At 37.3% G+C, this 27,818-nt stretch overlaps 1 protein-coding gene across 3 annotated transcripts in view; it reads left to right on the forward strand.

Annotated features, from left to right (window-relative positions):
* The first annotated feature begins 303 nt into the window (after nucleotides 1-303).
* Nucleotides 304-27,818, forward strand: part of tmem131 (transmembrane protein 131) — a 50,333-nt gene continuing 22,818 nt past the window's right edge. For all 3 annotated transcript variants that reach the window (XM_015394457.1, XM_015394459.1, XM_015394460.1), the window contains exons 1-17: nucleotides 304-571; nucleotides 4,371-4,432; nucleotides 4,799-4,839; nucleotides 12,062-12,130; nucleotides 15,212-15,332; nucleotides 20,815-20,931; nucleotides 21,017-21,139; nucleotides 22,175-22,255; nucleotides 22,336-22,486; nucleotides 22,888-22,944; nucleotides 23,033-23,094; nucleotides 23,183-23,291; nucleotides 23,598-23,706; nucleotides 23,790-23,943; nucleotides 24,040-24,210; nucleotides 25,729-25,839; nucleotides 26,188-26,322. In XM_015394457.1, the coding sequence (XP_015249943.1) occupies nucleotides 409-571; nucleotides 4,371-4,432; nucleotides 4,799-4,839; nucleotides 12,062-12,130; nucleotides 15,212-15,332; nucleotides 20,815-20,931; nucleotides 21,017-21,139; nucleotides 22,175-22,255; nucleotides 22,336-22,486; nucleotides 22,888-22,944; nucleotides 23,033-23,094; nucleotides 23,183-23,291; nucleotides 23,598-23,706; nucleotides 23,790-23,943; nucleotides 24,040-24,210; nucleotides 25,729-25,839; nucleotides 26,188-26,322 (1,836 nt within the window). In that variant the 5' untranslated portion in view covers nucleotides 304-408. The remainder of the gene's footprint in view (nucleotides 572-4,370; nucleotides 4,433-4,798; nucleotides 4,840-12,061; nucleotides 12,131-15,211; nucleotides 15,333-20,814; nucleotides 20,932-21,016; nucleotides 21,140-22,174; nucleotides 22,256-22,335; nucleotides 22,487-22,887; nucleotides 22,945-23,032; nucleotides 23,095-23,182; nucleotides 23,292-23,597; nucleotides 23,707-23,789; nucleotides 23,944-24,039; nucleotides 24,211-25,728; nucleotides 25,840-26,187; nucleotides 26,323-27,818) is intronic.

A 27,818-nucleotide genomic window follows, 5' to 3' on the forward strand; every position in this document is an offset into this window, starting at 1 on the left:
TATTTATTTATTTATATATTTAATCCCTTCCACTGGCCTTGGCCCCCCATGTCCATTTAATATAGATCCGCCCCTGCTGCTCTAGTAGTCCCTATGTTGTAAAACAGAGGTTGACATTTACATAAAAATGAAAGCTATATTTGGCCATTAATTCCTCATAAGAAAAAGCATGACTTTCTTAGCTGAAGAGTTGATGTTTAAGTTTAGAAAATCTAGAAGGGGAATGCTTGTAGCCGCTCGTAGCAACCGGTGACGCGACGTGAGGCGGAAGAGGAGGAGGAGGGAAAAAAAAAGAGAAGAAGAAGAAGAGGCCACCGTCCTGAGTGGTTAGCCTTGGCTGCTCAGTGGAGTGGCAGTTTTTTCCTCTCAGTGCTATGATTGACAGAGGCAGCAGAGCTTTACACGGGCATGTCGGCACACTCGCTCGGTTGTTATCGTAACAACAGAGAGCCCAGCAGCATGGCGAGCCCAGAGAGAGCCCACAGCTCTCACACAAGAACAACAGCGCGTGTCGGAGTCTTCAGGATATTATTTATTGCTTTTATCCACGCAGCGCGGGCAGACAAACAAGGTTTGTAACTTAGCTGGCTATTAGCAGGCGCTAACTTCCGTAGGCATTCTCAGTGAGGTGTGGGTAAAGGTTAGCCTTACCTTCGCTGCCCAACTACACAGCTAGCCTCATTATACACAGAATTATGTCTTTCTTTTATTCACATGAGTTAGCTTTTATTTTATATCGTATTGTTTGTTAATATAACGAAGAATTAAAGAACCGATAGGTCGCTAACTGTTTGTAAGTGGCCTTTAACAGCTCCTATCGCTTCATTACTGCTTGTTGTCATTCCTTCCATATAAGGCTAAGTTAAGCTAACTACATCTTAGGGAAGTATGAAGAGGTTCCAGTTAGCACCACGGCTAACTCTACTTTTAGCTAAAAGCTGTCACTGTATGATCTGAAAGCATTGGAATGGAGATGTGTCAGGTTGGCAGAAATGGGCTCTAACGGCAGGAGGGTGACTTCCTCATACCGGGCTCGTGCCCGACGTGAGTCAGTCAGTTTTAGTTTGTAAACGTGGCTTTTCCTTTTGATTCTTGACCCTCATGGGTCCAGACTGGCTCAACTCACAGGGAAGATGACAGCCTGCTTGTTTTTGTTTTTGCGGCTAGCTGCTGTCATATCCTCCGATCATGTCAGGTAGAGGTGACATCCACTGCCAACAAGAGCTGTCTCCTGGCTTCTAGGTCTTGCAGGGTTGCCACTCTGACAGCTTAAATCCATTATGTTCAAACTGTGGTGCTCTGGAGCAATGAAAGCACCAGGATTTGCAATGCAAATGAATTAACCGTGCCACCCGGTGCCAAAAAGATGATTTAAGGATGTTGATCTTTGCTTAAACAAAAACAAAAAAATGGACATCTTGAGTTTAAACTACAGTAAAAGATAGTTAAACTGAAACTACTGTTTTATTTCTCTCTACATTTAAAGTTTGGATCCAGGAAGGATAAAAAACCTGCAGATATTGTTTGTTTTTTTCCCCTTTATTTCACCAGGCTAAGAATCAGTGGTGTCAAAAGTTCACACATTTGTTACTTAAGTAGAAGTATAGATACTGCAGTTTAAAAACACTCAGGTAAAAGTTGAAGTATCAACTTGACCTCTTTACTCAAGTAAAAGTGAAAAAGTATGTGCTCCAAAACTACTTAAAGTATAAAAGCATAAAGTAGCCAGATGCCACTATATGAATTGAAAGCTCAATTTTTCGACTATTTGGAAAAAAAACTTCTTGTTGGTCTCCGTCTCCCGAATCTCTCTAACCTTTGTCTGACCTTTCAGACATTTCAACATCTTTTTCTGAATCAGACATTGTAGCATGGCATAGACAATTTACCTTTGCAGTTTGAAGAACACCTGCTTGCTTCTGACGATTTCCTTTAGCTAACCAATGAGTGTTTGCGTTATATGACTCATCCATTTACAATAGTTATCACTAGATGTGGATGGAGCCAATGATCTGCATTGGATGGCACACATGACCTGAAATAAATATTTATAAACATTAAAACGAAGCCAAGAGTAACGAGTAACGTTTGTTTTGAAAATGTAAGGAATAGAAATTATAGATACTTGTGTGAAAATGTAATGAGTAGAAGTCAGAAGTAGGAAGAAAAATAAGTAATGGAGTAAATTATAGATACCTTAAAAGTATACTGAAGTGCAGTCGAGAACTATTTGTACTTCTTCACTTGACACCTCTGAATCTAAGTAAGTCAGTTTTTCTTAATATAAGAGCATTTTGTCTTGAATTGAGAAGATAAATGAGACACTTTGCCAATGGAACAAGACAATTCACATTTAAAATAAGAAATAAAGAACTGTAGTCTCTTATTTCAAGTGCATAATATCTAATAATCTTATTTTAAGGGTAAAAATTCTCATTCCATTGGCAGATCATCTTATTTTCCTAGTCATATTTAGGGTAAATACGCTTAATACACCATTAATACACCATTTTTGCAGTGTAGGCAAACAGACGTCATAGAGTTTTTGCATCACCCCAGTGCTAGTCACAGTGTATGTTGTTATGTAGTTATAACTGCTGTTACAAAATATATTTCAACTTTATTTCTGTTTATTTAGTAACATTAACTGTTTAAATTTGGCATCTCATTGAATGGGAAAAACAGGCACAAAATGTCTTTTTATATGTACATATATATCAATTTAGGCTTCAAGGGGTTGAAAACCTGCAGATATTGTTTTTCTTTATTTCACCAGGATAAGAATCAATGTCTATATCTAGATTTTACTCTCAAAACTCGTTGTAATCTTAATAGGTTTAACAGGATATACCTTTAAAACTACATATAAACTGATTTTGCAACACAAATCACAATGTTTTTGTGTTCAAAAACAAGCAGGTTGGAGATTCTTACTCGAGTGTTTTTAATGGGAATCATAACCTGGCTCACCTCGCTGGTTAAACTGTCTATATGATTCACACCTGCTGTCCATTGACGTGACGTAGGGTTTTAAAATAAAGCTGATCTGACTTGCCAACAAACACGCATCCGACCCACAGCCGTCAAATATTAGTCAACGCTTCTTTGTGTTTATTATTGATTTGGTGTGAATTGTCTGTTTTTACCAAAGGTTGTGTTTTATTTGCTCTCTCCAGGTTTTGTCAACTTCTTGTGGCCTTAGAGTTTAAGCCAAATGAATTCACACTTGTCATAGGCCAGTATCCGGTTCTCACTCTATGATAAACTTGACTAAAAATATCGCAGTTAAAAGATATTAACGCAGAATTCATTTAGAGAAAAGAAAATACTCAAGCTAAAGTTCAAGCTAAAGTTCTGCTGTTTAAAAAAAAAAATGCTGTATAAACTGTTGTTGAGCTGTTTGCACAGTTGGTGATGCTACATCAAGTCCTAAGACTGATGACATCGTCTAAACTGTAGCCTTTTACTGTTAAGAAGTAAAACATAATGTAACGTGTTTAGATGTTCTTGGGTTTTTGAGTTTTTCTTAATTTTTTTATCAAAAATTATGCTTTTGAAGATATTTACTGTTTGTTTCACTTTATATGGACATAAACATGTAAGCAAAAGTTTGAACTACAACTAGAAAGCACACATGGAAATCTAATCGGACTAATAAGCAGATTTATAAGTGACATGCAGATTGAAGTTTAAAAATCTGCAAACTTGTTGCCTCATAATTCAAGGGAGTCGTTTGGTATTCGACATAAGATAGTTCTGCTTCTCTATAGCTCTAATGATAAATGTGTGATTGTAAAGGTTTTACTACCTTTTTCACAACCCGACACCTTATAACATCCAGAAATAGACACGCAGCGTAGGCACATCGTTCAGAGGGAGGGGGGCTGCCTTCAGTTTAAAAGCCTGCAGCTACAGCCAAAGGCTCTCTGTGAACAGATTCTGTTCTCCTCTCTTTGATAGTGCTTTAAGTTACCTTTACAAGGAATTATGTACCTAGTAGGAGATGGAGATGCAAGGTGCAAGTTAGGCAAAAAAGAATCACTTCAGAAAACCTACTTTTACTTGACGTCTAATTCTGCTTTCATGGAGAATTGAAGCTCAACGTAAAGGTGGATGGAAAAGCAGCGTCTGCTTCTTCTATTTCTATGTTGGTTGCTTTGCGATGCAAATAAGTGTCAATAAGTCGGCTGTTGCAGCACAACCAGTGGGATGCAAATGCCACCTTGTTTTTTGTGATTTTTATTCTTTCAGGTTATTTCACTTGATTTGTGTTTTTATTAGTTTTTCTAATTGTAAAATGTAAAAAAAAAAAAAATGAAAAGTCAAGTTTGTTTTCTAAGCTAATCGGGCTTTTTATGTTGTTTTTGCAGCTTTCATTCAGTCAGACACAATTCTAGAGGTCCTACATTTTGGTGAGGGAAGCCTTTTACAGGTGAGGTGTTTTATTTTCCTCTTTGTTTTTCCTTTCTATCTGAACTTTAATGTCATTATAAAGTAGGGCTGCACATTATATTGGAAATTATCCCCATAAAAACGACAAAAGATGGCGAACTGCTGACACAACAAACGTGAATTAGCTCAGCAGTTGAGTAACACTCATCCAGGCTATATTTCCCTTCCTTATATTTGGTGGCATCAGATGCTTTATGTTGTATAAAAGTGCCTTTTTATCAATGACGTACAGACCTAATTTAGAGCATTGAACTTGTCTTTCTTACTTCATAGTTGCAGAGCTGCTTGCTAAATAATCACATGTCTGATGTTTTGATAATTACTTCCTGTTATTCTTGTCTTGCAGGCAGAGTCTGATATTGATTTTAGTTTATATCATCAACAGAGGTATGATGCATCTTTCTCTTTTTGCTTTTATTTTGCTTTAATATGCTTTAAAAAACAAGAACCAGATACAGAAGTCTGAATTGTTGAGCACTTTTTGTTATCCAAAAAAACACAACTTTCAAATCGTAAATTAACGGTCAAGTTACATTTAACAGGTCCAAAACACAAAGTTTTAGTCAACATGCTCCAGCCCTTTAGGTGGCAGTTTACATCTTACAGTAAATACACTGAAGGGAAGAAAGTTGCAGCAAGGATGCAGATCCATGCATGCATTTATAAGTAAGCACTTTTTCATCCAACTGTAGCTGTAAAGTCCTTAGATAATGGACTCTGGACAAGGGTGACTTTAAGCTCATGAAAAAGATGAAACCCTGGAGTGAAACATCCACAGGATGGTTTATGGTGCAGAAATAACAATAGAAATAAAATCACAATGTTAGTTGAAATAAAATCTTAGTTCTGCTTGTTGGTAAAATTGTTCAGCCCTTCTTTTTATTTTCATGCCAATTGGTTCACCCCTCTCTCCTATCAGTATAAATACTTTTTCCAGAAGCTTTATGTTTTCTTTTGTTTTGTCCATATAGACAAAAAAGTGTTATGGAAATTTTAATAAAAAAAAAAAGTAAAATGGACGAAATCTGTGTATTCTGGTTCATGGTTAAGATTTGACCCTTGTTACTTCCTGTACTGTTCCTGAGCATTCTAACCATAATTTTTCTTATTTGTAATAAGACAGTGTATTAAACAGACATTCACATTTATTTTTGACCTTATAAAGTTGTTTTAGATGTATGTGTGGAAGAGCAGCCTAGCTGTCACAACAATGTGTGGACTGTGTTTAAAAATCTAAATGAGCTCCTGTTGAATCGAGTGTTCAAGCGTCCAGAGAGAATTATGCCTCACAGTTATTGAAAGTAACCGGGGAAAAGTCTGTGGTGGAGGTGCAACTTTCTAAATTTGGTTTAATCAAATATTAGTGACTTTATTGTTGATTGTTCCCAAACAAAATCGTCTATATGTTTCTATTTTTTTTCTTAAAAGAATAAGTGGTTGGAGGTTTGTTTCACCCTTTTTAAGAGAAAAAAGGAATAGATTAAATATATAATTAGGACTCAAATGTGTTTTTGCAGACATTGTTCTCATTAATCTTCTTCTTTAAAGGTCTTTCTGTTTTGTGTGTGGCTCTGATGTGTTGCTAAATAATTATTTAAGGGTGTGTGTTTCCTAATGTGAGCAGCAAATTTTGTTCTGTTATTGTTGGGAGAAAATAACCTGTTTTGCAAATGGAAATGTAGAAGAAATTATCCAGAATTTAGTTTTGAAATGTTCTTAATTAAAGGTTTGAGATCAACTGCTGTTTTCTCAGATTTAATTCTTTTTTCAAATTAAATTTTTTTTAACCTTTTCCTTAATTTACTTATAACATTTTTTTTCAAACTTTTTTTCTTTTTTTATTTTATTTTTATTCCCCCCCTTTTTCAACATGTGGTTTATGTTCCCATTCTCCTCACTTCAAGCCCAATTCAAACACTCGCATTTGACAATAAAACCATTGTCTCTGGCACCCAGGAGACTAATAGAAATGCAACTTTTCTCCATAAAGGAAAGTCAGCCCCCAGAACTGATATAAAAGTGATCTGCAAAATAGTTTTTAGAAAATGTATAAAATTCAATCTGAAAAAAAGAAATTGGAAAAAACGTTTGAAATTAGAAAAAGATTTTAAATAATTAATATCTATTTAAACAAGATAATTAGCCTCAAAATATTTTTTTTAGATTTATTTAAAAAGTTTAGCAAATTTCAATTTACAAAGTGGGTTTTTTGCTTGCAACAATAAAGGAACAACAGTCTCCCCATACGTCTGTCGTAGATTTGCAGAGTTAGGATATTTCTGACCTCGAGCTGCTGCAGTATGGGTCGGCAAATCAAATGTTGGACGTATTTAGCTGTTTTTTAGTAAACCCAGAGCCATTAGAGGGGCCTGTTCATTGGCCTCTGGTTCGGTCAAAAGCACAGTGAGATCTCTTCTTAGAAAGAGTCCAGCAGGGCAGACCCGGTGATTTCAGCTTGTCAGTGTGCACCGAAGACCCCAGGTCATAGACAGGATCTCTAACTGAACTGTGTACACAAGCATGGCAGCCTCTCGAGTAATTTAGGGAAGTATGCTTTATAAGGACTGTTGTAACGTCCCACACTCAAACATTTTAAAATTACAGTGAGTGTCTTTACACTTGGGTGCTACACTGATTTAGATGCTTTTTTGTTTTTTTTTGCATGGATGCATATTTTTTGGGTGTTATTTATTATGTTGGGCTCTGTGTCCGACAGACAGAGGAGAGCTCCGACGTGAAAACCCTGCTTTCATGTCAGGCAGGAAACTTTTAAACCTTAGCTGACTTGTGGCATAGTGCTTGTGTTTTGTGGTCTGCAGCTACTCTGCTCCTATCTTTCACACGTGTGTGTACTTCGCATGCAGGTTTTACTCTTTGCATGCTATGTTAAAGTCCAAAAACGCATTATCTAGTGATCATACCGTGAGTGCTGACAGAGGCCTGTCAGTTAAAAAAATTTTTTTTTTTTCAAAAACCAAACTTCCTCTTTTACTTGGATGTTTAAGTAGAGCTCTGTGATCATTTAGCGTAAATTAAGATTTTTATTCCTCAGCAATTGATATGTTTCAGATTTAGCATGCATATTTTTCTTGTGTACTTCTCATCCTTTATTGTACAGTATTTTAAAAGTTTTTTTACTGCTTGAACTTGTCCCAAATAACAAACATTAACTTTAACTAGGTGTTTATGTGATGGCCTAAAAAAATTGTAGCAGTAAATTACGTTTGAAACTGGTTTCAAATAAAAACCCATAAAGTGTGGTCAATGGGCGTCATTCAAGAACCATTGGTACACACACACACACATTCGTTCTTAAATTTTTCGTTTGAGTAATTTAGGAGAAAATGTCACATTCAACATTTTTCTCCTATTTCTAATCTCTCAGGTATGAACAAAATTATACAAGTGCTACAGTCTAATCTTCAATGCCATATCTGTGAATGAACACCTGCATGTGGGTATTTGTTGCCTTATATGGAATAATTCGGGCGGCTATGATGTAGATTTGCATTTTTCTCGGAAACGAACGCTCACTTCTGCAGGGGTGGACTGCCTCGGGTTAACAAGGATAATTCACTATTATTTACTGAAGTTAAGAACGTTTGTTGACTCTAACGTGTTTCATTCATAAAAGCCCCTGACAGGAGAAAAATTACAACAAGAACATGAAAATATTGTTGCATGAGGCCCAATATTTCTATTTATACCCCATTATTCTGATACCTCCAAATTAAATCAGTTCCCCTTACTACCTTCTGAAATCACCCAGTAGGACTCCACCAACCTGTTAATTAGTAAGCTCCAAATGTGTCTAATTTAATTTCAGTGACGCCTCATGAAGCTCAGCTTGCCCCATCAGCTGATCATGTAAACAGACAAAGCTGTCCGCTCAGACAAAGAGACAGGCTAGTGGTAACTCTGGAGGAGCTGCAGAGCTTCACCATCACAGTGTTGTAACATAGTGGTGGCTGCATCATGCTATGGACTTATTTAGCAAAAGATTGGCTGCTTTAAACCGGGCATACACTGTACGATTTTTATTTTTATTTTTTTTGCCATTTTCGGGACGATTTTCCAGTTGTGTGAGAGGGGCGATCAGCCTCTCACAACCACCTCCTTATCCGGGAATCGTGAGGTCGGGGAGAAAATCAAACATGTTTGACTTTCAGTCTACCGTTGTGGGCAAATCGCTCAGTGTTAATGAGCAATCAAAGACTCTTCTTCTTCCTCTCAGATTAAAACACAGAAGCATGGCGGGTAGGTGCGAGTGAAATGGAGTTTTTTCTCTTAAATTGGCAGACCGTAGGAGCGACGTTTGCTCAGCCATGCCTTTGTCCAAACATGTTGTCACCTTTTCTTTTTAGGGCATTCAGCACAAAAAATTGCACGAATTGCCAAGGCAGCGCGTTTCACTCTAGTGAGCTTCATGTTCCTCCTCTACTCGTTTGGCTTCCGGATAGACAAATCTGAGTGAGCGCCATCTCACTGCGGAGCTTAGTCCGACGTGGTTTTTAGACGTACAGTGTGAGCAGGTAGATCGCATCAGAGTGTCGGATCGCATAGTGTGAGAACATGCATCGTGAGCTGTGAACGCTCAATGTACGACAAAACACTGCGGATTCATCGTACAGAGTGAGCTGTAGCTGCGTGAAAAAATCACACAGTGTATGCCCGTCTTAAAGGAATTGCTAGGTCTGGGATTCCCAAAGTGGGAACACGGTTTTCACAGTCATTATGATGCGTTCCTTGAGGTGTTGGGATGGCTAAACTATATCATGAAATGCATAAATGTAAATGTCGCATAAAAAGAAAGGAATGTACCATAAAATTATTCATTTAGAGATTTACATTAATCTAATATTTAAATTAGATTTGATATTTAATTTTAAACAGAAAAATACTCCATTAAATATTTTATGAAGTGATTAGGGAATTGAAAGGATGAATTGAACAAATATATGTCATAAAAACACTCCTTAAAAATGAATCTAGTTATTTAACCTTACATTTATAAATTAATATAGATCAAGTATATGTATTGTTAGGTGGTCCCCTGTCTGTTATTTTCAGGTCACAGGCTGAAATGTTTGGGAACCTCCTGGTCTCGTTCAAATCAGATTCATATGTTGGATATAGACTTATTGGATAATCCTGCAAGATCAGGAACGAGAAAAAGTTTTGTTTTGCCTCTGAGTATTTTTACTTGGCAAGTAGCTCAGCTGCTAAATTCATAGAAAGTCTCGTCCACCAAAAGAGGAGGAGAAGGAGAACAAAATGTTTCACATTATTTAGAATTAGTATCATAGAAACGTTCAAATTTTTTCACTCCGTCTGCCAGCTGATGCACAAACTATCCATCACATAACCAATCACTGCACGGAATTCCTAGCTTTTGCTACATGTTGACGCCCATTTTAAATCCTGAACAAACAGAAAACTATTCTTGCACACCCTGAAAAAAAACCAAAACAAAACAAAAAACCTTGTGGAGTATGTAAACAAGATTTATGGCTGTTTTTTTTTATCCAAAAAAATCTAAAATTCTCCTTATTTTTTTCAGTTGAAATTGTGATTTCAGTTTTATTTCCATTTTTTCCTCCTGGCTCCTGTTTTCACAGCCGTAACGCTCCCTTGTCCAGATTCTACTAGGGTTCTTGCTTATACTCTTATGCAACTCTCTTTTCCCTTCTGAGGAACTTCAAGCGTATTACTGCCAACTTAAAGTCTTACTCTTGTTCAACGTAACAAGGTAAAAAATATTAGGAAATTCCTTTTTCTTTTTTTTTTCTTTTATGATGTTTCAAATGCAGTCAATTGGCCAACCCTACTTGGTATGTCCCAGTCAAAGTCTAGACTAAAATCTTTCCAAAAGAACTCAAATGTCTTTATGATTGATATTTTATGGAAAGAAAGATGAATGGTAAAGGATCAAAGCATTCAATCCCTGATAGCATTATTGATACTATAGGAATTAAAAGCCAAATAATTCAAGGCCAACCTTTTTCCATCTCAATGTGAAGCATCCCTTTTCAAGAGAATCGCCAATAAATGTAAAATAACCCAAAACATAACTCTATTGGACAATTTTAAGGGTGTTTGATGTATTATGCTTTTTAATGTGCAAATAACATAGAAATCTAAACTTAACTATAATTAAAATATGCAAACAACACTTTAATGTAGTATTAATACCATGCCAAATCAGTATAGTACTATAGTATAGACTGTACAACGCCTCACTGGGGGCGAGGAGGCGACACAGGACAGGGGGAAGAGGGAAGGAGTAGCACTTGTAACACTTGGATTTTTCATTTTTTTCTGTAAAATGTGAACTCCATATTTATTTGTATTTGTATTTTGTTTAATTTTAATTTAATTTAACTTAATACTTTTTTGCCCTGTAAGCTGCTGGTAACCTTAATTTCCGGAGGGAGTCTTCCCAAGGGATCAATAAAGTACTGTCTAAGTCTAGTATCCATACATACACCAAAGTGCACAAAATGCATCAAAGTTTTTTGTTTGTCAAAGGGTATAAATACTTTTGCAAGTGACTGCAGTTGAGAGAGGAAGAGCTGCTGCCTTCCGCTGTGATCTTTCTGAGCGGCTCAGTTTACACGCCGACATTCAACACATCAGCTCTGTGGTGCTGGGCAGCGTAGCGTTGACAGCCAGGATCCACTGGAAGTTTTTTTTTTTTTTGCCCCAAGAACTTTGTCAGCACTGATATTACAGAAACAAAGTGAAGACAGGACAGCTGACGGTTTGTCCCACAGGAACATTGTATTGTAGCTCATTCTGCCTCCTGGGGGGGATGTAAATCCATCCTGCCTAATTCCTGGCTAATGGAGCGCCATGCTCCAGATTTTGTGTTCTTGCTGGCTGGTAGCAGAAAGGTGAAACAGATCTCCAGCAAATTGTCTGACTTAAGGGTGGAGTTAAAATAATTACAGCAGTTATATTAAGTAAGGTAATGTGGAATCATATAATTAGAGCAGGGTGGTTAAATGGATTGTTTGCCTTGGATGTGGAGACTTTATCACAGATGAATTAGTCATATATGTGGTAAGAAAAACATGTGACATTCAGCTCCTATTAACTGAGCCGAAGCACAGCTGAGTGCCACGTCTGCATCTCTGATGAACTTCCTTTTGCATGAGATTTACATAAAGGCTCAGGTTACACTTTTCTGTTGTGTACTTCCTCCGCCGAGGTGGAGTTCCCTCTCTGTCCATTGTTTGGATACACCTGCTGCCTGGCAGGTTCTGTGAGTTTTAACATCCAGACTGCTTGTAACCCAATTTTAATAGCTGTTACCTCCCTTAAGAGAAGCACTACAGTCTGAGAGCTCCAGCTTATATTTCTTTTTTTTTCTTCTTTTTTTTCATTTTTCCACCCAAAGTTTTAAGACTTTTGGATATGGAAATGGCGTCCTGCAGACTCGAACTATTCCCTCTCATTCCTTATATTTTAACTAAAGCAAAACCTTGGAGTTCGTCATTCATTTAGCCCGTCTGATTTTTTTTTATTTTATTTTTTCATTGTTCCTAAACATGGATGCTTCTGTTGCTTGCCTGCTCCTGCTGCTGTCACACCTTCCCGTCTCTTGCAGCACATCCCCACACCGAGGGAACTGCAGACCTATACGGTTTGAACCTCCAATGCTAGACTTTCATGAACAGTGAGTACTCCACTTTTGTTAACTTTATTGACATCCCTATTTCCTGTACCTTCCTCTTTTGTTTTTCCCACATTGATGATACTTAGATGCACTCTGTCAAGAAGCAGTTATAGTTACGTGGATCAACCAGAAGAAAAGAACTTTGTTTATCTCAGCAGCCAAAACGCAGCCTCAGCTACTCACCTATTAGACCAAATATCTCACTAAGCGGGGCCACCTGTTCACAAACAGCCCTGAATGTTTTCAGCCTGGGAGAAAACCTCAAGGTTTATTCAGACGCGCTGACTTGAGTGGAGAGCGAGGATAGTTGGATTTCTGTCGGGGGTGAAAATGTCATTGACTGATTTGTGCTGCAGGGAAAGTCATTAAAACACCACAGGAGCTGCTCTTCATTTTCATACCATAACATTTTCCTATCAGCCCGCTGGCTACCCAAAGAGGTTGGAAATCAAAAGAGTCTATGGTGTGCTTTGAATGGTGGATTAACAATGTGGAGATGCTGGTTGTCCCACTCTAGTTCAAACATTACCCACACTATGGTCGTTTCTCACTCGGTGTACTTGTGCGTTTTCATGTTCTCGTGAAACATACGGTGGCCGGGAGGTGCAAACCAACATTACAAAATCTAAAAAACTGTTACAAGTTCCAAAACAAATGATCATTTCAGAAAACAAATTTACATTTTAAAAACTACTAACTCCGAGTCTGAATCGGTCTTGTGCGAAATTCTGTTTCTGTTCCCCCAGAGAGGCATCATTTCATTCTCTTTTAATTATGGCAAATGAACAGTAAATATGATAAAATCCACAGAATTTGTTGTTGATGGTCAGAGGAATAAGCACAGTTAAAGACTTGCAGGTACATTAATTTCTTCCCATGTTATGGAGGGGATACGGTTTATTTCAGTCAGTTGAAACTTCCATTCTCTCCTCTCATCCTCCCATATCTATGGTAAATAAAGAGCAACTGTTTCCAATTTCTCTAAAATTGATATGTGTGATATGTTATACCACAAATGTCCTTAATCCAGTAATCTGTCATGTTTTACATTAGAAGGTGATTAACCAGAAATTCTACATTCTCATCTTCGCAGTATGTCTTAATTTGTGTGCCCTGCTATCAGCCAGTTTCCATACTCTTATATCAGAAATGAAAAATGAAAAATACACTACATGTTGGAAATCTATGTTTGGTGACTGACGTTTATTTCTGTCAGTGACAAAAGTTGGAGAAATACCGATTCTCTTGGCGTTTTAAAAAAACAATACAAAACAGCCTAAGAAGACCTCGTTAATGTATTTATTTTACAAACAAGGATGAAAACAAGGATGAAATACAAAATTTGTAAAAAGATCAACCGATTAAACTGAATGTTGCAAAGTTGACATGATTTTATGAGCTGTTTTCACCAAGAAATGATCAGGAGCGCCTTGAAAATGGTCAGATCCGCCTCTCTGGCTGCAATACACTCTCCCGACACAGGGGGAACAGAAACAGAATTTCGCACAAGACCGATCCTGCCTCTGAGTTAGTACCCACACTTTCCGATTGAATTCCTCAAATGATCATTTGTTTTGGGACTTGTAAAAGTGTTTTGAATGTTTTTTATTTGTTTTCTTAAAATGCTATTTGTTTTGAATTTTTAAAAGTGTTTTGTTTATTTTTATTTATTATTTTTTCATGTAAATTTGTTTCCTGAAATGTTAATTTTTTTTTTTAGATTTTGTAATGTTGGTCTGCACCTCCCGTCCACCGTAGAAACGTCATCAACCTCAGCCCTAGTGCTGTTCCAATTCACAAGAACAGCAGACAGTCTGATGCATACTGCGCTGAGTATGCATCAGAGCAGACTTGTCCGTTCTTGAGATTGACAGCTGTCCCAGCATGCACTGCGGCAGCAGCAGCTTTCAATGGAGTGCTCGTAGAGCTCAGTGTATTAAATTAAAAGTTCTTTTCTGTTGCTGTTGTTCAATAAAAGTACATTTTAACATCGTTTGATGCGAAAACATTTAAGCGCCACGATATGGCAATGTACCGATTTAATTCGTAAATAAAAAATTTAAAAAAAATTCCGAAGTTGAGAGGACCGTGGGAAGCAGCGGACCTCCGAGGGTTACGGCAGCCGGGACTAATCCTAGCCGGTCTGCAGCAGCCCTCTCTCTGCATAGCTGTGCGTTAAGGACCGCTGCCTCTGATGGAGAGTTTTTTTGTTTTATTTGGCAAAATGTTTATTTGATTTGTGTTTATCTGACTGTGTTAATAATTATTCCCCAATAAATGAAAAAAGTACGAATTTATCATTATTTAGACTTGGCGAGGACACAAGCCGTACTCGCTTTCTTGTGAATTGAGAAACGGCCCTTTTTTTTTTTTTTTTTTAAGAGTTTCATTTAAAAAAAGGATCAGTTGGCAACAATTGGACAGGTTTTGGTCACGGTCAGACTGAAACCGAATAGAATAGCAACAAACGAGAACTTCCACATCCTGATGATTAAAACGCTCCCCTCTTCGGGGAAGTTGTTGAGGGAAATTAACACAAATCTGTTTTCATTATTAGTGGACAGTAATAGAATAACGACAAGAAATGCACCAAAACTGAATTCACTGACTATCGTCCTGAGTTCGCTCAGGTTATGAGCGAAAGAGAGAACAAAATTTTGAGCAGACAACAGGAAGGATTTTGAGTTTTCAGTGTTTGACAGAAAAGGCTGGATTTGGAAAGGCTCATGGCCTTTTTGGACATCTCTGATGTAAAAACACAAAAAAACAAAGACTTTTCTTTTATTGTGCTCATCGAAGATTCTTATAACTTTATTTAAAATGTTAGTAAGACTCTGTTTAGATGCCAGTTCTCACTGACAGCACTGTGAGTGTGTCTCGTTTCTGTTATTTTTGGAGTATTTTCCTATTCAAAGACAACCGGTTAAAGCTTTGTATAAACTGATCTGATATCTTTATTTTTAAATCCTGACTGGTGTTTGCAACCTCTGCTTGTTCCAGTTCTTTTCCTTTCAGCCTTGTTTTTCTCCACAGCAGAGTTTAATACCTGCACTAACTAAGCGTTCTCGTCTTCCTTTGCAGGCCTGTTGGAATGCCAAAAATGGAGAAAGTTTATTTACATAATCCTAGCTCAGAAGAAATTAGTTTGATATCAATATCAGCAACAACGGCACATTTTCACGCCTCCTTTTTCCAAAATAGGGTAAGTAGCCCCCCCTTTCTTTTTGCTTTTTTTTTTTTATTGTTTAAAATCTGATCATTTTATCTGCTGGAAGGTTTTGTGCATCCTCAGTTTATTTTTTTTTTGGGATGATCGCACTGTTGACCTTATGTCTATAGGTCAGTAGACTTGTTGAACATTATTTTTTCAAGGTTTTAATTTCTTTAAATAGTACAAACTGTTTACACTAATTAACAGAAAAAAAAATTCCACTTAATGCTCGACGTGTCAGTGAGACATCCTTTTGTTTTTCCTGCTTTGTTCACTGGTCTCTGCAGTAAACAAGTGATCCGCATGCATTTAGACGCAGAGCAACGTGAGAAAGCTGTGCTTATCTGTGGGTTTTGTAGTCCTTGCTTAAGAAAAGGCTGGCTGGCAGGTTGTTAAACATGATGAATGATGGGAGGGACCTGAAAAGCAGAAGCAAGTGAGTCATATTATCTGGTATTAGTAAAGGGTTTAAAGCGCAGCTCATGGTGGTAGTTGATGAAACATTAACCAGCGAAGCAATTTGTGATTCAGTTGCATGACTCATGGTTTAAAACAACAGATGACAACATTTCTTTTGGAACTGTCGACAGATTATTTTGAGGTTGGAGAGTGTGGGAAGAGTCTCTGTTGATATTCTGAACTTATTCGAGAGAACAGAATGTTTGTTGTTTAAATAAGAAAAGATTGCAATTCCTTGATTTCATTCCAGTTCCCATTTATTCTCATTATTTTAGGAAGAATCAAAAAAGTTTACTTGTTTCAAATGAACGGGCTAACAATGGTCTGAACTTCTCAAATAAATTTAAATCCGTGAACATCTAACTTTGTGTGAACATTATTAAAATTATCACATAGTTATTTTTAACCAGAATATTAATATCAAACATATGAACCCAAATATAAACTGGTGAATTTTCTGTTTACAGAAAACCAATCCTATCCAATCCCCTTTATTTATATAGCACAATTTCAATAAACACAAGGTTTCTAAAGTGCTGCACAAAAAAGATAAAATAACTAAAATAAATAAAAGTAAGTAAAATAAAATAAAAGCACTGCCCGCACAGGATAAAAATATGCATGTGTGTACATAAAATCAACATGTGTATACATAAAATCAACACTCTACATGGTGTAAAAAGCCAAAGAAAAGAGGTGGGTTTTAAGAAGAGTTTTAAAATGAGACAGACATACTTTTTGATATGGATCTTTATTCTTTTAAATCAGATTAAAACACATTTGCATCAAGTTTCTGATGTTTCAGGTGCGTATGTCATATAAGACAATCTTATTATTTTATTTACCTGATGCTGGCTGTAGTGCGGTTCTAGACTAGACGTGCAAACAGTGATGCTTTACTTTTCTGGACTCGCCTATCGTTCAGTTAGTGGTTTTTTGTCTTAAGAAACGATCCTAAATTAACTAAAATAAACAATAAATAAAATTGTGCATAAGATTATTTATCAGTCTTGTAGATCGAGATTAAAGTGCTTTTAATTCTATCCAGAATACCTAGGAAACACGACGGGTATCTGTCAAGACGTGAAGTAAGAGGAAATGTGTATAAAAAAGGCTCCGCTCTTCCTGCAGAAGCTGCGCTATTAAGAGGAGAAACAAATTCCCTTAATGAATCTACCTTACAAAAGTGGTGCAGCGGGTCAAAGACGAAATGGGTGGCGTTTAGTCACGTCGGCCATTTGCCTGTCCTTTGTGTAATATAATCCCATCTCCAGTGTCACAGGTTAGTCGACTGGTCCTCTCTTTATTTAACTTGAGGCCACATTTTTCAGTGCTGCAAAACAAACAGATGGTCGCTCACACACTGCTGTGGATTCATCTTTCTCATAATGGGCAGACTTCTATTTCCATTGAGCAGATTGGGCATCAAAAGTAGGTATCAAAAATAAGAAATTGGACCAATTCTGGGAGGATTCAAAGGTTGGAACTGGTTCTGATTGATTCTCGATGCCCAACCTTAGCTGAGACCCCATCGACCTCTAGGCTCCCCACATAATCCTCTGCAGGGCCCCTTCTTAAGATAATTTTCTAGGTTCTAGTTCCCTTTATTTCATTTAATTTTATTGTTTTCTAAGTAGGCTGAAAGGAAATTAGACCAGAGAGAGGGGTTAGGCAGGTAGACAGGTCGGGGTCCGACCCAGCGACGGGGCTAAAGCCTCCAAGCACGGGTCACGCTCCCAAACCCTTAGCGTGGTTTCCAAGCTGAGCCAGAGTCTGGAAACACAGCTTATGATTTAAATAAAAAAATAATAATAATAATATGTCATCATTGTAACTGTTGGGATCTGAAAAGCTGTTTTTCTGCTGCTGCAGGATGATTTCATATCTTTTGAATTTGAACAGCCTCTTCCCCCACTGTCATATAACACTGATATAAAGAAGGATCTAAATGGCATCCTGGGAATTTTGTAGGAAGAAGGAAAAACACATTTCTTAGTGACGTCTTCTCGATGATGGAAAACAACCGATGGCCATGTTTTTCATTTTTGTTTTGTTCTTCCCTAATTGTTTATTTTTGCAGTTCAATCACCATGAAAGAATATATGAAGATTTGTGGTTGGAATAAATTTTTTGCGAGGTTTAAACCAAAGAGAAAAGAAAGGGAGTTAATCCAGTTTAGAGCGATTTGCTGCCTACTTCCGTTGTCATTTATTTATCAAAACTGACATAGCAAGGCGATGTTTCATCTAAGTTAACCCTCTGCCTCTTCGCAAACAGGCTCTACCTGCTTCCTCTTTGCTGGGTTAGACTTACTTTCAGGTGGGGCCTTTTTGGAGTAAAAGGTGTTTTCACACACAAGGTGGTGACAGCACAGCTCAACAGCCTCTGCAGATATTTATTTGATGATGACATATGGGGAAGTTTTTAAATATCCCTTTTCTATTTTAGCGGTTTAGGTAGAGAGCCGTGGTGTTATATGTCCTCTGGCTACCTATTTGTGTTTTATGTTGTATTTTCAATGTAAAATTATATGACTGCAGGTCACATCAACTTAAAACCAGTGCAATATTGCTTAAATAAAACTTCTAATTTGTGAACTGCTTTTTCAAGCGCTTCCATTTTTCACTTTCATTCTCTTTATTTTGATCCTAATTCCTCTTTGAACCAGCAGACTTCTTAAAGATAAAAAGGCTATGACCCTCAATCTGATTAAATCAAGCTAATCACTGCTCATATCCTGCTGAGACACTTTACTGTGTTTCTTTTAAGAGGGGGAGTACGGAGCAGATTGTAGAAGAAGGTACAGAACGTCCTGTTTGCTCCCAGTTTACTCATGCTCTGGTACCGGACGCCCAAGAAGCATGAAAGGTTAAATAAAAAATAAAGTGCCAAAGATGCGCAGCTCTTAGATTTGCTCATATTTATATTGTATTGAGTTTAAAACGTTCTTGGACAAAATGCATATATTTTTTCTTTGTCAAAACAATAGAAAATTGCATTAAAGTGCCCAGTTTAACACAGGGTTTCATAATCTTTTAGCTCAAGTTAAACTATGTGGGCTTCAAGTTTTTCACGTTCTTCTTGCAGAAGTGCGAGACTGAACATGGCTCTGTGGTTGACCACTTTGTTCAGCTGCGTGGTAAAAATGACTTGAAGCTAAATATTTCAAAGACAAAAGAAATTGGCATTAACTATTATAAAGCTCTAAATCCAACGTTCATTAATAGCAGTGAAAACAAGAGGATTACAAATTACTTCCAAAATGTAACATGTTTCATATTAAAAGTTATTTTTGTTAGTGTATACAATTTTACCATCTGTGTGAAATAATAAGTTACTGATTAGTTACCTTTATTCAAATAAACATTTAGGACACGGTATTACAAAGTTAAGGTGCAAAATTATTTGTCCTGAAAAGCTGAATCATAAAAATGTAAATGATACAGAATAATAAATCCTCTAAGAAACAAGCTCTCTTTCTGTGCCTCGTTTATTAGCTTCTGTGTAAAGTGTGTCCACACGAAGTTCAACCAACAAAGTCACATTTCAACTTGGAAAACATTGACAAAACTGATTGTTGTAGCAGTTTTGCTGCATTCTTCTTCTTCTTCTGTTTTAAAACCATCTCCTAATTATAAAGCAACTCTTCCAAAAAATAAACGACCACCATTAATCGTTGGTCATCTTTTCAAAACCGACAGTTCAGATTTGAAGATGTTACCCGTCTTAGGAACTGCAATATTATGAACAAAATGTAATGCATTATATTACTCTGTTACTGCCTGAATGTTATATCATATGGTAACCTCTTTTTATCTGATAATTTTTTATATGCAAACAGCTCTAGAGAAGCAGACATGACAGATTGCATCTACTCTGCATCCCACACCTGGCTTAGCTGTTTTGATTGGTTATTTTTTAGTTTTTTTTGCAGTTTTCCTTATTTCATTTTTATCTGGTGATCCTCAACTTTGTAAATTACTTCATTTTCTCTTTTTACCCATTTCACACATGCACAATTTCAAACCTCAGGTCACGTGATCTTATTGAGGTAAATACCTTAAATACCAAAGATTATGATTAAGTTTAACAAGCGCACCAAAAACAAGTGTAAAACATATGAATTTTATATTAATATATGTATATGATTTAATTAGAACGCTTTTGCTTCTGTGGTACTAACTTATAAAGGCACTGTACATCAAAAGGTTCCTTTTAACAACAACAACAGAAAAACTTTTTAAACAGGGATTTCAGGCATGTCGGCTTGTTTGTCTGGTTTTACATTCACAGATCACAGGTTTCACATGTGTGGCTGAGATCATGTGATCTGGTTACATGTATGTTGCATCAGATCATCATGGGTGGAACTAAACTACATTTTATTTTTTTTGCTTATTTATTTAAACAAATATTTATTTGCTGATTCCACTTTACTTTTGTAGGGGTGTGATTTTTTTTTTAATCTTAGAATTTTAACTTAATTTTGTTTTTATTCTATATATTAAAAATATTAATATTCTAGAAACACTTAATCTTAAATGCTCTTCTTCATTGAATTTAGATTCCTTAATTTTTAGTTATTTTTCCCCCCCTTTCCAAGTAGTCTGTTTGTTACGCTGCAGAATCTTCTTCTCCCTTTTATATTTGCATAAAGTAAGCTAGAAACTTCCCCCTGTCTTTCTGCAGCCTCCGGAAACCGAGATATTTTTGTTTAGTTACCTTCATTCCCAATATTTGACAGCATTAAAGCCAAACATCATTGTGAAACTAAACTTTGCAAGCTTCTATTTTGTGTTGTTTTTCTATAAATGCATCTTTTCTGGGAACTCAGCTGCAGAAACCCACAGTAGCCGACTCAAACCACAGTCACCATCAAAGTTACCATGTGGTGCTTTGATGGCAGTAGATATGAACTGTTTTTATACTATATTGTTGCTTTGCTTGTCTGATAAGTATATTATGTGTCTCACACTTTAATTTATATTCTCCCATTCCTCTGTTCTTCCTGCAGATAATCCCACCAGGAGGGAACACATCTTTTGATGTAGTTTTTCTTGCTCGAGTTGTTGGAAATGTAGAAAACACTTTATTTATTAATACGTCACATCATGGAGTGTTTACATACCAGGTACAAAACCCAACCCCAGAAGGTTTGCTTATATTCGCAGGAGTTTGGTCACTAATTCTGCCTTTTGATCTTTTCTCCTCTTCAGGTTTTCGGGGTGGGCGTCCCAAACCCCTACAGGCTGCGGCCCTTCATTGGGGCCCGGGTCCCTGTAAACAGCAGCTTCTCCCCTCTAATAAACATTCACAACCCCTTCAGTGAACCACTGCAGGTAATTTGAAGAGCTTAATCCCATTTCCTCAAACTTCCTTGCAAAAGTTTCATACCCTGTTTTTTTTTTTGTTTTTTTCATTTTACACCCACAAACCATGATGGTTTTTATACAGTTGATCAAACTGAACTAATTTAGATCTCTAATGTTGAGCAATTTCGATAGATGAATTAAAAAGTCAAATTATTCAAATCATAAATGTTCAAACTCACTAAAATGTGAATGTCCAGGGAATTTTGATTTTGAAACCAGTTAATGTTTTTATTTTTAAGGGAGTAAAGGCAATTGTGTTTATTTTTTTTATATATATATATATATATATATATATATATATTCATACCTTAAAAACATTTACTGTTAGAATTGGGTGCTATGACCTATCTTTTGTGGCGCTATTGTGACAACAAATACTGCTATTTGTAAATATACCCATTAAAAACAAGCCTCTTCAGGACATCAGTCCAATAAAAGGTGTTCTTTTGTTTTTTAATCAATAAACTGCATTTAATCTGTTTTTTAATTCACCAATGCTCTGTTTAAAAAGGGGAGATTTTTTGCAGCATTGATCATAGTTAATCTTTTGGTTTATGATAATATGACAGCAATAAACTGCAGGATAGGATTTTTATCTATTTCTTTTCCTTTTTAATTAATCTTTTTTATTTTCTTGAAATATTTGTCCTGCCTTTCTTCCACTTTAATATACTTTTCTTTTTTGTTTTCATGTACAGCATTTTGAATAGTTTTGGCACTGAAGAAGATATTGCCTTTTCTTAAAAGATTCAAAAAAAATTTAATAACTAGATTAATTTAAAACGTCTCTGTACCACACTGCTTTATTATGTAAAAGTTATAAAAACATATATACTTTTCCTCACAGAGCAACACTTCATGTTGCTCCGTGTCTTAAAAAGTAAAATATATTTTATGTGTATTTTTGTTTTAATGCGACCAAAAAGTGAGATATTTTCAGAATGTGCTGATCTACACAGATTTACTGAGGGATTTTGTATGACCTTTGTGTGCTTTCCTCAGGTTGTTGAGATGTACTCCAGTGGCGGGGATCTTCATTTAGAGCTTCCCACGGGCCAACAAGGAGGTACCGGAAAGCTTTGGGTGAGCTCCAATTGATTTAAAACAACTTCTGTCAGAAAAAGGTGAACGGTTAATAGTAACAACCTCCTCCACCTCTTTAGGAGATCCCTCCTTTCGAGACAAAGGGGGTGATGAGAGCCAGCTTCTCCTCCAGAGACGCAGACAACCACACGGCTTTCATCAGGATCAAAACGAATGCTCCAAACGAAGACCAGTTCATCATCCTCCCTGTTGAGGTTGAGGTCACAGCAGGTAAGCTTCCAAAACCATTTTTAATCCAAATTTGTATCTCCACCTCCTGCATGACCTCCTACATGGGGCCGCCTTTTACAGTTGCCTTTTGTATCTCTGCATCTTTCTCCTTGAACCCCAGTCATCCTTGGCAGATGGCCGCTCACACTGAGCCTGGTTCTGCTGGAGGTTTCTTCCTGTTAAAAGGGAGTTTTTCCTCTCCACTGTCACTACAAGCATGCTTAGTGTGAGGGATTGCATTCTAGTCGATGCAATCAACTGGTTTTCCTTAGAAAACATTGAATCAATTTGACTGTATGATCTGTTGAACTGTAAAGTGCTTTGAGATGACATGTGTTGTCAGTTGGCACTATTTAAATAAACTGAATTGAATTACCCTAACTACTAAATTCCATTTGCAGCTCCTGGTATTTACTCCTCCACAGAAATGCTTGATTTTGGTACGCTTCGATCACAAGGTAAACAGAACTTAAAATGCTTTTTCTCATCATTGTGACGTTAAACCCGTCTGATGTTTTTTTGAATCCCGAACACCTTGTCTTACAGATCGCCCAAAACTCCTGAATCTGCATCTTTTAAATTCAGGAACAAACGACGTTCCGATCACGGTGCGTGTTTTACCCCTCAGGTTTGTGGAACCATTAATCTTCGCTATGAAAGTGAGGTGACAGAGTTTGATCTTTCTCTTCCCTTCAGAGCGTACGGACGACTCCTTCAAACGAAGCCGTCACCATAGATTTCAAAGCAGTTACACTCAAAGCGGGAGAGAGCAGATATACTAAAGTTGCGACGATCAGTTTCGATGGTAAGTGGGTGTTTTTGTATGTTTTTCAAAGCGGAAACAAGCATATTTTTGGAAAGGGTACATGTTGGACAGGAAATGAAATTGCACGGGTGTTAAAGATGACCTGAGCTCTCTGCATGAACACTTTGGCCTTAAGAAGAAAAATAAGATGATGATGATGCGTCAATAATTATATTAACGAGAGTTATTCCCACCAGACACATTTTGACTTTTCTAATCTCCTGTAACATAACCTTCTCCTTTAGGGCTCTGTATCGACTCTGGAGAAACTTATCTGCTCTTTCTATATCTTTGTTTTCATTACAGCCTCAAAAGCAAGAAGACCTAATCAGTTTTCTGGTAAAATTACAGTTAAAGCAAAAGAAAAGAGTTATTCTAAGCTTGAAATCCCATACCAAGCAGAGGTTTTAGATGGGTGAGTTATCTTTTTAAACAAAATAGTTAAAAAGATAAGTTATTTTTTACTAGATTTCACATTTTTCCTTTTCGATCCTGCAGCTACCTCGGGTTTGACCACACAGCTACGTTGTTCCACATCAGAGACAGTCCTGTGGATCCAGTAAACAGACCGATTTTCCTCACAAATGCCTTCGGCTTTGCTATCCGGATACACAACGTGTCGCTGCCTGAAGAGGCCAAAACGATGTTCGAAGTGAGCATCAGAATGAGCCAGATTTACCAGGAGCTGAAGAAGATGAGACGGTCGTCATCATCATTCTTTTTTCTTTCTTTTCCCCCTCTGTTGTAGGTGCAGAACTTCAGCACGCCCATCCTCATCCCTCCAAACGAATCCCGGTACATCTTTTCCCTCCTTTTTCGGGCGGTCAGACCTTCCATTCACATAGACAGCAACATCTTGCTGATCACTAATGCGTCCAAGTTTCATCTGCCTGTCCGGGCCTACACCGGCTTCTTAGAGGTAGGCCAAACACAAACTTCCTACATTTAGTGACCTGAATTTGGAACTTTTGTCTTTTTGATGGAATCAAATCTGAGCAGTTCTGTTTGTATTAAATAAACATGGAATTTAAACTACCCAATAATTCCATTGACAAGAATGAAAGTAAAGTTTGTTGCTGCAAAGACCAGAACACAATCAGTATATAAAGGTTAAGTGGAAAGAAATAACTATTTTGTAGTCTGTTAAAGTCGCTGGAAAATTATATTCAAATATCAAATCATTCTGGCTTAAACATGTATATAAATGTACTCTTTATCAGACTATATCTCAGAATTTAGAACATTTCTATTTAAAACAAAAAAATCCTGTCTTAAAATTTGTGGGGTTTTTCGTTATCTTATGCAGGCCAGTCAGTTATTGTCAGCTTGTACTCCTAAATTTGGCCAATCATATATCTACTGTCATAGCATCTTTATTCATATCTCGCAGCTAAAATACGCAACGGTTGAAATAAGAAATCAGAATAATTTCCTTTCCCATTGAGTTCCGTCCCAGTGTTCACGGGGATGGACGTCTGTGTCTTCAGCAGGCGTAGAGCTAACAGAACTGGCAGCGTTGCAAGAAAAGGGCTCAAACATGTACGGCTGTAAGCCTTCTACACCAAACCAAGCTTCTGCCGCCCTGGTGTCCTCTTCCACAACATCTTTGTCCCCACTTTCCTCCTCTAAATAAAAAATGCATGACGGAGGAGACTCATCCACGACCTCCGACACAAAACTCTCCTCCTCTTGCATGTTTCCGCTGTCCATAGCATTCCTTGACAGTGTCAGTGTCACCAATTAGGTGCTACTTGGTCCCAATGGAATTTCCTATTGGGAACCTACTAGCACTAAGTTGCTAACTGGTTAGCAAGATCCTTACGACAAACCGGCCACAACCAGACTTGCTTGTGAACCTTCCACCCCAACAATTCCGCCCCCTTGATAAACAACCATTCATATTCATTTTATTCACTCGTGTAAATTCGGGCACCACTTGGGAGAATACGGAACTGCAATGGCTGGAACAGCCGCTTCCCTACCACTTTAAAGTTAATAAAAACTTAATGCTAGAAGAAAATCTGTCTTGAGCTGTTAGAGTTCATACTGGAGCCTCAGTGGGGCATGAGCTTAAATATACAGCCAGAGGTTTAGTGAACTGGTTTAAGCTTGTGTGTTGGAATGGTCCAATCAAAATCCAGATCTAAATCTTGTTGAGATTTTGTTGCAAAACTGATGCTTTCCAGCCAGCCCGAGTGAGCTTTGGGCTGTTTTTGATAAAACTGGCATATATATCTTTGCATCTAAATGCTCAAAGCTGATTATTCGTACTCTGTAGACTTGCAACTGATAACTGCAGTGAGCAGTAGTTCTACAAAAGCTTGAATAGGAGGGCAAGGGAACAAATTCATATAAAACTTTAGCTTTGTTGACCGATCTGTTTTTTTGAACCTGTATGTGATGAAATAATACTGCTTTTGTGTCCTGTGTGAACCAGCCCGTCGTGTTGCCACCCAGTGTGAAGGAGACCTTCCTGGACTTTGGGATCCGCAGCGCCACAGACACCAGCAACATCATATTTGTGGTTGTTAACAGCAACCCCATCGAGGTGAGACGTCACGATGATGTAACAATTGGGATGTTTTTTTTCCAGAGGAACAGGCCTCTCTGGGGGCATACCCTCCAGCTGTCTCTTTAAGCTTGTTGCCCAAAGTCCTGTTTTGTAAAATATGTCTACATAGGCTTCTAGCTCTGCTTACTTAGTCTTTTCAGTGCTCAGCACCCAGTTTAATCATGTTGCAACATCAGCTTTTGTGCCACCACCCTTAGTTTTGCAGCACTTGCTGATAAGCTGCAACCAACATGAAGTACAGGTCCACATTGTTCTTTAAAAGAACAACTAGATCCCTTATCCAGCTGAAAGAAATGACACAGGTATGTGATTTCTGTCCACTAGCTGGAGATAAAGTCCTGGCTGGTCACAGGGGACAGTCTCTCCATGGAGCTGCTAAAGACAGAGAAGGGAAACACGACGGCAGCCCTTAGTCGCCTGCTGGAGCTGCAAAACACTTCAGCCTCACATCACAAAACAGTAAGTTCCTCATTGTGGCGGCAAACCACCACCATGGCACCAAACATAAGAGAAGTCTCATGGTGGATGTGGAAGTTTACAGCCTTTATATTCGAAGTTCAGCCTCACTCTTTGTTTCCTTTTGGAGCCGGTTCAGTTTAACCTCTTTTGTTAAGTTTAAGATAAGACATTGATCCGAAGCTGTTCAATGAGTTGGAGAATGAAAACAGTACGAGCCATTCTAAATATTATTCTAAGGATTCATTTCTCAATGTGAAAGATTTCGCGGGGCTTTCTTTTTCTTAAAAAAATATCAGAAAAGATCAAAATAAAAAGGAGGTTTTTGCGCTCGCATTTTGATTAACTGTATGTTGATAAACCACATCAGCAGCCAATCAAAGGCTGTCTTTTTCATCTCGGAGGGCTAAAAACAACCAATTGCAGACAGTAATATAGACCTACAGAGGCAAGGATTATGAAACTAATAAAATAAACACTGTTTTTATATATGTACACCGACTAAAACTACATTTTAGGTGATAGTTTTACTCCTCTTTAGCTCTAAGTGACATGTTAAGGGTGCTTCCGTCTCATTTTAATATTTTATTATTGCTTTTGTCTCACCTGGATTAATGAGAAATAAACTTAAGACTTATTAGTTTTTCTTCCACTCAATTTTCTGTAAATACAGTATTAAATGTTTTCACCATAGTCAACTTTTCTAAGACACTTAAGTTTGTATTTTCATTATCTGTCAGCCATGATCATCAAAATGACACTTGAAATATATTTAAAAAAAGAAAAAACGTCTAGAACATTTTGCTTGTTCCACTTAGCTTATGGCTGTAAGGTGAAATTTTCTAATGGCTCAAAAAACTTTCTAAAGACACGGTGCAAACCCTGATTAAAACAAATAAAAAAGAAACAGGTAAATGCAGTGAAATGCAAAAATACCCTTTTTCTCATAAATGCAATGTGTTGTGCAGATGCAGCGGTTAGGATGTTGTGACTGAGAGGCAGCACTTTATCTGATATCAGTAGAAGTCTGCTCCCCTACGAGATGAGCGACTTGTGGCTGCAGAAGTTCACTTCCATGGAAACTGCTTACTGTACGCTCTACGGCTTTTACAAAGCCCTACCACTTTACCAGAGAAACCAGATCCACTGTTGCAGAGGCTTTCTTGTTTTTTTATTTCTTTTAGTTTGAACTATGTTATACTAGATGTTACATTGAGTTTCATGCTTGTGGCTGTTGCAGCTCTTTGTTTTGATAAGTCAGTTTTTAGTATAGTGCTTAGTTGCTACTGAGGGAGAGCAGCTGATTAAAAAGGAATACAATCTAAAATGTGAAAAATAAAATAAAAAACCTTATTGGTTTATTTGGTTCACACACAGAAAGCTTTTTGGATTTTACTTGATTGGAGGCTTAAAATATGAAGTTGGACTGCTAATGAAAAAGCCAGTACCTGTTTGAACCAGATTGTTGTAGTTTTGATGCAGAGAAAACAATCTTTATG

Source organism: Cyprinodon variegatus, unplaced genomic scaffold, assembly GCF_000732505.1.
Source record: "Cyprinodon variegatus isolate N-32 unplaced genomic scaffold, C_variegatus-1.0 Scaffold686, whole genome shotgun sequence".
In the NCBI taxonomy this organism is placed as follows: Eukaryota; Metazoa; Chordata; class Actinopteri; order Cyprinodontiformes; family Cyprinodontidae; genus Cyprinodon; species Cyprinodon variegatus.